Consider the following 11,136-nt stretch of genomic DNA (forward strand, 5'->3'; position numbering starts at 1 on the left):
ATGTTTTTCATTTTAAATCTTGACCTGAAAAGTAACTTAAGCTGTCAACTAAATGTAGAGGAGTAAAAAGTACAATATATGCCTCAAAATGTAGTGGAGTAGAAGTATAAAGTTACATAAAATGTACATAAAAGTACCTCAAAATTGTACTTTAAGTCCAGTTCTTGAGTAAATTTTCCACCATTGCTACCTGTCTCTTCTAACTTATACATATCAGTTAAGAGAGCCCTCCTTCAGACACTGTATGAGGATTAAAGGGATAGTTTCTGCATTATTATACAAAACTTGGTACAATTATTGTCAATGCCCTCCTGAGGATAACCCTTTAAGGTTTTATTGATCGGCCCCTAAATTATTATTCATTATTACTTTTGTCAGTCTCAAGTTCTTTCAGTGATCTTTGTGGGTTTTTCTTTCTTCAATGGAATGGTACCAAAACATTTGTCTAAGTGTGTATATGAACAAATAGAAAGATGCCAGCGTGATCAAACAATAAACAGGATGAAGAATTTGACTGTGATCAGTGTTCAATAGTTATAATTCACACAGTATTCCTTCAGCCTTCATCTTATCTTAATGATGTCATCAGTTACTAGGAGAATCCATAATCATTCACATATTAAACTGACATATTCAATCATATAGACTATTGTAAAACAGCTTCATGTATTCTCCAAAAAAATATCAAACCAATAAACATAAATATACAGTGTTAATAAATGCATAACAGAGAGTTACTTGTTGAAAAACAATCAGTTGCAGAGGTGGGACAAAGGCCCTTTTTTGGAAGTAAGTTTCACATCAACAACAAGTCCTGAACATTGTGTTTCCAATGTTAAACAACTTCTTGTACATCCTTCACTACATTCAATTTTAATGATATAAACAATGTTACAGTAAATTTACAGAAACAATGAATGCGTTTTGCATTCTGCATTTACAGTATTTTCTTGCATATGACCTTTAGAACATTTAAATCAATGGTATGTTACTTCTGTGACAACTACAATCATGTATCATTTCTGAGTACAATGGCCTCAAGCCCAAGTCATGAGACTCGAGTCCACGCCTCTGCACTTTAGCTCACATTTCTGCAATGGAATTTGACATAAACACTAAGTGTGATCCCTGTACACTAAGGCACCATGCATTCATGCATCCATTATTATATATATTTTTTATGAGAACATCAATATCATACACTGGTAGTATATATTTAGCAGCTATATAACACATGAGTGTTTTTGCATGTTTCACTACAAATCAGATAAAGCCCACTGAACCTTCCTTTCACGACAGTATGGGACTGAATATGGACTTTAGACTTTAAAACTACTTGATGCATTCCATCGAAGTAAAGAGGAAGCTGCTTTTAGTAATGCCGGAGCCATAGAATTAGAATTATGGATAGAAGGGACATTTTAAATCAACTTAACAGAATGGTCCTGTTTTAGTGGAATAACTTCCGTATAAACCGACGTGCAGCAAGTCACAAGCAAAATGAAGTGTACAGCAGTGACATTCAAACAAGCAGCGAATGATGGATGGAGGGGCGTGAAGATGCTTTTATGCCCTATCACTGTTAACTTCCTGCTAGAGAGGAATGATGGATTGCTGGATTTAATTGCTTTTTATTTCAATTAGTAAGTCATCAAATTTGTTAAATTAAAGCAACATTGTGAAGAAATGGTGTTTTACAATTTAGTGCTTGTTAGGATGCATTACTTGTAATTCTACACAGCATGCAACTGTAAATTCAGCACAACCTTTATACTAAGGTATGTGGGTACTTTTAGTGGTGGAAAGTAGCTAAGTACATTTACTAAAGTATTGTATTTAAGTACAATTTTGAGGTACTTGTACTTGAATATTTCTATTTTATATTACTTTATACTTCTACTTCACTCCATTTTGAGGCAAATATTGTACTTTATACTCCACTACATTTAGCTGACAGCTTTAGTTACTTTTCAGGTCGAGGTTGAATATATTATTTATTATATATAAACTTTTTTTTTTAATGAAATCTCATAACAGTATAGTGAGTAGTTAAATGAGCCCTACCTTTGTTAAATTAAATTACATAAATTCATTAATAATAATAATCTAATAATGTTTTTAGAATAACATTACAATTTACAATCTGAGTGGGTTCATTCAGCATAATGAGTACTTTTACTTTTGATACTTTAAGTACATATTGATGCTGATACTTACTGCTTATACTTTTACGTCAGTAAGTTTTGAATGCAGGACTTTTACTTATAGTGGAGTAATTTTACAGTGTGGTATTAGTACTTTTACTTAAGTAAGAGATCTGAATTTTTACGACAGACTTTACGTCTCCACTGACCACACTGGAGTAAGATGTTACATCTGTGTTGACAGGCAACTCATAAAAGGAACCTTTAATGTACCAAAATAACTGGCATTGAGCCAAGACTGTTAAAGAACTTTCAGTTAGTGAATTTGCTCATTCATTCTGCTGCATGCCAGAACTGAATCTGATGTTGTGTCCATTAAATGTGCATTGAACGCCACACTCCGCTTCTTCTCCTCCTTCATCAAATCACATCAAAATGCATCCTGTCGGTGCTCCTACAGTTTCAGAGTGCAATTCACTTTTACACTACTGTAAACTGTAGTAAGTATGAACAGCTGTACATGTGCATTTGTTAGGATTACATATGATCAAAAACTAGTCGACAACTTTTCTAACAGTCAAACATTGCAAGACATAGCAAGTCAGATATTACTTAGTAGTCCAACCAAAAGAAGAACAGTCTGTCTTGCTCGCAGCTTGATATATAACAGAGCTTTCTTAAAAAACTCCTCACCAGCCCCTCCCTGGGTTTGAAGGCCTCCTCCTCTCCACACGCCATACTCCTGTGCTAGCTGTGGAAACACTCCCTGGTGCCCCCCAGCAGTCCTGGTAGCAGCTCAGTGTGGTCGATGCACACAGTCCCTTTGAATGTCTAGTGCTTCATACTGGTTGCTGTCAGAAGAGTCTTGCTCTGTTCTTGTTGACTCCTGTAGCTAGCCAATCAGTACACCACGGTCTGTGCAACCAAGTCAGCTGAGCTACAAAATCTTGGTGTTGCACAACTTGGCGCTCAGACACTCTGAACACCTCAAGTCAACTCCTGCAGTGAGTTAGCATCAGTTTAACTGAGCTAACTGACTGCAGCTACAGTTAGCAGCAGGTGGAGGTTAGCATTACTTTAGCAACAAGAAAAGCTTTCTGTCCATCAGAAAATGAATTAAATGCAACTAGCAACAATCGCCATTGCAATTTGTCTTGCACTCGCAAAATCAACGCAGTCAGCAGTGCAGTGTCCCTTCTATCTATTCTAATTCTTTGGTCAAAGTCATTCCTCCATGGTAAAACAGCTGTAAACATGGATTCATTTAAAGCATGCAAGCTCTATTACCAAGCATCAATAATGTAACCGTGAGAACAATAGAACAGAAGGATGTCTGACTAAAGAGGCTGTACATTCACTGCAGTTTGATGTAAACAGTGAGGCAATAGCTGGAGTTGTGATTTTAAAAGACCACAAGGCAACAAGATCACAACATATCTACTAGATGATCATATGAAAAGTGTACTATGTCAAAATTACTGCATAATCTGTCCCGAGTGCAGCTTTGCATAGATTTTCAAAGTGTATTAAAATCAATAGCCACCAGTGGCTGGAATGAAGGAAACTATAGTATACTTTGGAAAATGTAGTCTCATGATTAAAATGTACAAAGACACTGGTATAAGAGAAGCTCACATGATTCATGTTTTTTTTTTTCTGTGTTGTGTTCATGAAATTGCTTTTGACTTTTTTCTTCTTCTTCGTGCTGTCATGAGTCAAACAACTGATCAATTAATGTCCATGATGTCCCAATTAAAGGCCAGAGGAAAGTTCTCCATCTCTCTGTGGAAGACCTTGTCAAACCTCTCATTCTGGGCCGCAGTGAAGTGGTTCTTCCAGTCCCCGACGGTTCCTGATGTGCACACAGGACATGAGAGGAAAAGGAAAAGGTTGAAGTCAGTCACTCTGCAATGTATTATTTCTGTGTGTATTATGTGCATTCCTGCAGTTTTCTGGTACTTATTACTTTATTTTTGTGTTGTACCCTCTTTACGTCAACCATCTCGTCTACATCTGCTATGTCCAGAATGCTGGTCAGTATAACGAGATAAATATATATCCTACTTCCATATACTGCCCTACAAAGCCTAACTACATTTTTGGTTGAAATTGAGTTATAACATTAAAGTTAAACACAAAACAAAATTTGTAGCCTTGTATTTCTTCATTGTGTTGAATAATGAAAACAAGAATATTAGAAATTATAAGTTTATTTGATAGGGAAATTAATATCTAGATAGTGATTAAGTAAAAAGTGAGATAAAATTACATTAAGACTAAAATATAACATTACTTTATAATATTTAGTCTAAAATACACAAATCTGTGAATAGAGTTGTTAAACACTTTTAAATACACTTATAGCAAAATCAAGTTGAAAATGTTAATTTACTGAAAATAAAATATAAAAGATGAAAGAAGACAACAACATTGTAGTTACTGCATCGTGTGTTTGCATTACTATCAGAACCTCTTACAGCAAAACCAGAGTGCGGTAACTACAACGGTCAAATAAATCGTCATGATTTTTTAGCATAAAAACTACATCATCAAAACATATAGAAAAATAAGTGTCATTTCACTTACCTTCCCATAACCCATTTGGCTGACCAGTTAAAAAACTTTAAAGCAGTTTTTCTCAGTTTTACCCTTTGCGTAGTTGCAGTTAGGCTTTGTAGGGCAGTATAGTCTATTGAAATACTGCACTGTGTACACTGTGTATTACATGTAATGTGTATCACTGTGTATACACTGGGTATATTTGACATAGTTCGTACACCTTTTCCAAGGTCAAATTCAAGCACTTTTCAAGCACTTTCAAGGTCCATTTTCAAGCTTTTCCAGCATATTACAGCTGTGGTAAATAACATATTTCTTCGAAAAATACTTACTGAAAATGATTATTTTACGTTTTCATTCCAACTAATTATACTTCTATTGTATAGGATTTTGTTGTTAAAGAAATGCAGATATAATTTTAAGCACTTTATCAAAATTCAAGCACTTTTCAAACCTTGAAAACACAACATTAAAATTCAAGCATTTTCAAGGGTTTCAAGCACCTGTACAAACCCTGATTTGAGTATACAAGCAATTAATGACAAGTGTGACTGTCCAAAATCGGAGTGACCGCATTGTGTCTGTTTAAGAAATATGATGTGGACAGAAATAAACATGCATGGAAGATGCTGCCTGTTTTCTCACCCAACTTCTTGTAACATAACGAGCCAATTTTCTTTAATGTCACATTTAAAAATTTCGCTTCGACTTAAATAGAAGAACAGCTACTGAGGCAGTTAACACTCTTACCTTTCCTCATGAATGTTCCCTGGTGGTGGCTGAGCAGGTCACCTGGCACCTGCTCATAATTGGCCTGAGGGATCTTCTTCATGTTGTTGAAGGTGCTGTGTTTCACCACATTGGCCAGCTGCTCATCAGTCAGCTCTTTACCCAGGAACAAGGAGATCCTCTCCACTGCTGACTGCAGGTCCTGGACACAAACACAGCAGCATAAACATGTATTTTCACAGAGTTAACACAAGCCTACAGCATATGATGTGAAATAACTTCAGCTTACTTTAATCATTTCTTCATAAGTGATGAACAGCATGTCCATGTCATTCTTGTGTGAGTACCAAGTCTTAACGTGCTCAAACCAGCTGCCCCCAAACACTGCAATATATAATGCACAGTGTTACCAGCTCCCTGCCGACACTGATCTTGAGCTGCACTACTGGCAAAATACCACATGTTATATCATATAAATAATCACTTTCTCTGTTCAAACATTATGTCATGAGTGACAGGAGACAACTCACCGTCTCCTCTGATGAATTTCTCAAAAAAGTCGTTGAAATCCTTGGGAGTTTCCAACATGTTTGCAAGCTTATGGAAGTAAAAGTAAGACACAAGGACATCTTTGGGGTTTCTTGCCACGTAGATCACCTAACAGAGACACAGTGAACAGTGCAACACGCTATTCTGTTTATTGAGCACTTGTATTTTAAAGCTGTAATAGACACATTATGAAACATAGTAAATTCTACATTATCAGTGTATCAGTGTGTAACTGCACTGTGTGTTCATGCCAAAACCCCTCTTGGGCCTCAATTTGGCCTCTCAGTGTTGATGGGATAATCTGGGTGTGTGCCATTTCCTGCAGTTACAGGCCAGGAAGTCACAAGACCAACTACAACAAACAACAGAGAAGCAGCAAGACTGACTGAACCACATGATCAGGGTTTCTGTTTAGCTGCAGCATAACAGTCCAACACACACACACATACACACGCACGCACACGCACACACACACACACACACACACACACACACACACACACACACACACAGCAGCTGGAGAGATTTCCAAGAATCCTGCTGCAGATATTCATGGACACCGGAGGTTGAATCTGACCCACCATCAGGCCCAGACTGACACTTGCGCATGGGGTTGGGTATTGTTTGGAATTTCATATGATACAATACATGTAATATAATTAGGGTTGCAAAATTATGGGAATTTTCAAAGTTGGAAACTTTCCTTGGGAATTAACAGGAATTTATGGGAATAAACTGAAATAACCAGGGAATTTACTAAATTGAAGGTTTGCCCTTTGACAGGGAGCTTGAATATAGTTGGGGAAATATGTTTTGGAATAATCTAGACTAAAACAACCAGATTTCATGCAAGTACAGTTTAATTTCTGCTATTCCTCAATCACATGCACATATCACACTGCTTACTGCAGGGCTACAGAAGCCACGCCCCTTAGCGAGGCCACGCCCCCTACATGCACTTTACCTTCCTCCATCACATGTTCAATTAATTTACAACAGTTACATGTTGAATTGGATAATTTTAGAGGAAGAGGGGCTCTTTCCATTTAATATGTTGAATGGGACTTCTTGGGGATTTTTTTTTGGCGGATGAATAATAAAATAATAAAAATAATTCAATAAAATAATTAAAACTTGATACAGTTCTACTTACAAATAAATCTGTTGAAATGTCATGTTTTTTATATTTCCAAAATTCTCCAGCTTAACTTTCCAAGTTTCTGGAAATATACTGGAAATTTACTGGACATTTTCCACCCCTTTGCAACCCTAAATACAAGAAGTATACAATGTGATGTGCTAGTGTTTGATACCCTGGATAGACTGTGTTTCAACCCAGTGATACCCAGCCCCAAAATCTTTTATGCAGATTGCTATGTAGAAGAATCTTTATCTTGAGCAGCTGAATGTGATGATTTGTTTTCTTTAAGTCCCCCTATCTCATATTTATAAGCAGTGATTTAATGGTTTATGATGGACTATGTTGTATTTTAAGTGGATATAAGTGCTATTATTTATATTATCATTATCACAAATGTAGTAATAATTACAACTCCTCGTGTGGAAAAGTAGAGCGGCTGTATAAACAGATGGTGAATGATGATATAGTAAATCATGTAAAATGTAATAATGAAAAATATGTCTGCAAACGAGAGATATTTTAATTATAACTGTTTTTATATCTGTGTACAATGGCATTATAATTCGTTACAAACCATGTATAACATGTGTGTATACAGCATATAAATACTCAGTAGGGGGAGCTATAGAGTTTTCAGTGTGTAGGTGCAGTGGAGCTGTCAGAGAGCTTACCTTGCCCTTCTGGCTCAGAGCAGAAGGCATAAAGTGGAGCTGTAGATGGGTGACCCTCAGCCTGGGGGACGGGGCCGTGATAAACATCTGCCTGTTGCCATTCACCTCAATCCAGGGGATGAGATCAGCGTTGGAGTGGTTGTTGAGGTGATTGATGGTTGTCAGATCTCCCTTTGCCTCGAGGAGCAGCAGGATCTGCTGCATCCAGATGGTTCCTGTCAGACAGAGCAGAGCAGGCAGGTCATTTTCCAGCTCCAGACTCTGTGTACAGCAGCAATTAGGTCAACCCTGTGTGTGTGTGTGTGTGTGTGTGTGTGTGTGTGTGTGAGCACACCTCTCCTGTTCTCTGACGAGCTTTGTCCTGACTGAGCGTTTTCACAACACACACTTGTCTGGCTGATCATTTGATACCCTGCTCTCTGCTGAAATCAATTTGCTACACACAAAAGAGCAGGGCATTCATGTGCACATACTAATCAGATCTGTTTCTTCCTCTGAGCCCAGAGCTCCAAGAAGCACACTGACCTGAAGTGCACTCCCACTGCAGGGCTCCCCGTCGGTACTGTCCTCAGTCTCACCTGATTTGGGGTATGTGACGACAAACACATCAGAGTCTCTGATCTCCAGGTTGTAAATCTGGTCCACATCATCTGGATCATGAGTCCCGTGGATCAACTTGAAACCTCTGTGTGTCACCAGTTCATGAGTCTTGGCATCATTTAAGTCCATGATAGCTAAAGCAAAATAAAATGCGCACACGTGGCTCCTTAAGGCTCGAGAAATATATTAACAACACCTTTACGCTGGTAGGCTATCACTTCTTCTATCATCACTTGTCCGCAGACATTCTAAAAGTGTGCAAAAGTGGAAAATGATTAACAAGACAAGACGCTAAAAGTCATAATGGCCAAGTAGAGTACATTCAGTCCTAACATGCTGCGTACCTGCTCTGCTCGCTCTTCTGTCCGCTGCTGAATGAACCTCGTCCACTCAGTGTGTTTACTATGCTCCCCTCTGTCCTCCCATCAGCATGACCTGGTATCAACCCACTTAATTGCTATAAATACGTTCCTGTGGTCCCTCCTCCTTCCGTCTGATGAAAACTCGAGATGCGCGCGTTGTTGCGCATTGAGGGAAAAAACATCCCAGAGTACAAACAGAGAGCTTTCCTTTCTCAGCGCGCCTCAGCAGCTCACCTCAGCCAATACTCACACTACAAAGGGGCGTGGGTCACTACAGAAGATTGATAGATGAAGACCCTCGAAAGTGCTTATGCAAGGTCTAAAGCAAAGCAAAGCAAAATTTTGACGTTAAATAAGCAGCACTGTTAGTGATCCAACTGGGCCAGAACATACACAAACTCAACAGAACAAACAGTACAATACTCCCTCACACAAAGTTCCACTCTTTCATCTTTTTGCATCATTTAAAAGAGCTCTCCAGTGAATTATTCTGCCCTGCCATGATGCCGGACACATGAAATAAGAATGGTCAAACTAGAAGCAACAGAGGCTGTAATATCATCAGTTCTACATTTCCCATAACACAACTTTTCGGTCTTCCATTAGACTCTTCAGGTCCTGCTAAATACATCTGTCCAACTGCATGCCTCCAGGTTGTAAATCAGCTAAAAAAAAACACCCTGAAGACATCACAATCGCTTTCACAGGTGGAGTGCTGTAGTACAAACCATGACTAGTGAAGTGTGAAAATGGATGGTGTCTTTTTTTTTTCTTTTTTCTTGGATGTTACTCAGGGGTTTGACACTTGAGAAACTAAACTTAATATCTACGAGCAGTTCTCAGTTTAGTAAAACTCTAAAACACAAAAGCACTCATCCCCTTCATGTCAGTGGAGGCACATCTGGACAGTTTCCCACATTCCTTTTTAAAAATTGCTCAATCTCTCTGCAGCTGTATGGGGGCTGTGAGAAAACAACTATTTATGTCCAGTCCAACACAGATTCTGGACTGCATGTCCAAAAACCTCCCACACTGCTGACAGCTCACTGGGACACCCGTGAGCTGACAGCAGTGGTCTGTTCATTTCTACCATTTGCTCCATTTGAATTCATAGCTGTCACTGCCCATTTACCTTACGTGACTTTACTCTGAGGGACATTCACTGTCCTGGAATTTGTCTTGTGTCACTCCCTTGATTGATGGATTTCAGTAAACTTGTTTTTGTTTGTTTATAACACTGTGAAGAGATTGTTTGTTACACCTTGGTGTTGCATGGACTTTTTTCTTTTCTTTTAGATTTAACCAACTAGTTTAGTTGGTTTCTCAGCTGTTTTTTGTAGTGTTAGATGTCCTTAATATCATACTAAAAGTTTACTAAAATCTGACCACTAGAAAAGTGTCTTTTTCAAGACGGACAGGAAACCACCAACACTAGGCAAAGCCATATGAGAAAGGATAAATATGCAATTACTGAAGGGAAACTTTGGCCTATATTAATGAGTTGGAAATTACATACATATACATGGCCAAAATGAACATATCTATTTGATCAAATAATCATCTAGTGATATTCTCAATAGCTTTAAATGATTCCTTGACCTAGAAAATGCATATTTGACAGCAAGTTTGACCTTCTAAGTGGCTTGGAAGATATATTGGTTCTCAGAGATTTTATATGGCTGCCATCTCTGATCCGCAATCTTGATGAAGTCCCATCAAAAATTTAAACTTATGGTGATGGAGCGGAAAAATGTGGATCTTTTGTCTGGCGAGTCATGATTATTTAGCTCAGCCTCCTGACTAGAAGGAGTCATGGTCATTTTAAAGACCTGGCAGTTTTGAAAATGGGGTATTTCTTGAAGTCAAAAATTGGTATGTTTTTAAGTACATCTGATTCTACTGTAAACCACTGAAGAACCGTTTGTTAGACCATAAAAACCATATTTGCACCTGACTAAGATTGTTCTTTTAAAACACAAGTTGGTAAGTCACACATGCTCAATTACTGAGCAGATGACAGTCTGAAGAATAGACACACTCGTTAAACACAAGCACCACCCCTGAGGGCTAATGTTTTATTACAAAACTAGAATCATCTCTATCATGTTAGTGGAAGTGGTTTGCATTTCAGCTGAGGTGGCTGGTCCTCTATGAAACACTACATGAACCCTGACCGCTGTTTAACCTAACCAAGTCATCACAGCTTGGTTACAGAGACACCCCCTCGCTCAGCTCTGAAGATGACTGCTAGAACAGATGGCTGCTGAGTGTTGATGGATGTAGGTGTGTCACAGTAGTGGGTGATTCACATACACACTCAAATATTTGAAGTTTTACTTTTGTACATATTTAAACAGTGCAGTTCTCTGCGAGGCAGATGG

At 38.2% G+C, this 11,136-nt stretch overlaps 1 protein-coding gene across 2 annotated transcripts; it reads right to left on the bottom strand.

Annotated features, from left to right (window-relative positions):
- Positions 1-696: 696 nt before the first annotated feature.
- Positions 697-8,813, bottom strand: LOC131976984 (amine sulfotransferase-like). Of its 2 annotated transcripts, XM_059340219.1 has the most exons (7): positions 8,738-8,813; positions 8,372-8,527; positions 7,794-8,008; positions 5,963-6,089; positions 5,722-5,816; positions 5,454-5,634; positions 697-3,996 (listed from the first exon to the last, which is right to left on the bottom strand). In XM_059340219.1, exons 2-7 carry the CDS (start codon positions 8,520-8,522, stop codon positions 3,872-3,874), a joined length of 894 nt encoding a protein of 297 aa, XP_059196202.1. In that variant the 5' UTR covers positions 8,523-8,527; positions 8,738-8,813; the 3' UTR covers positions 697-3,871. The 2 variants fall into 2 exon arrangements, with proteins under 2 accessions (XP_059196202.1, XP_059196201.1); XM_059340218.1 differs by having other exon boundaries at positions 8,372-8,798.
- Between the last annotated feature and the right edge of the window lie 2,323 nt (positions 8,814-11,136).

The sequence above is a fragment of the Centropristis striata genome, chromosome 8 (assembly GCF_030273125.1).
Source record: "Centropristis striata isolate RG_2023a ecotype Rhode Island chromosome 8, C.striata_1.0, whole genome shotgun sequence".
Classification (NCBI taxonomy): domain Eukaryota; kingdom Metazoa; phylum Chordata; class Actinopteri; order Perciformes; family Serranidae; genus Centropristis; species Centropristis striata.

What these genes read in the sequence shown, in the direction of transcription:
- LOC131976984 (XM_059340219.1), bottom strand. Translation starts at nt 8,522, where the DNA reads ATGGACTTAAATGATGCCAAGACTCATGAACTGGTGACACACAGAGGT. An exon ending in CTTATGAAGAAATGATTAAA is followed by an intron (nt 5,635 to 5,721) that starts GTAAGCTGAAGT and finishes GTTTGTGTCCAG; the next exon opens with GACCTGCAGTCAGCAGTGGA. An exon ending in GGGAACATTCATGAGGAAAG is followed by an intron (nt 3,997 to 5,453) that starts GTAAGAGTGTTA and finishes TGTGCACATCAG; the next exon opens with GAACCGTCGGGGACTGGAAG.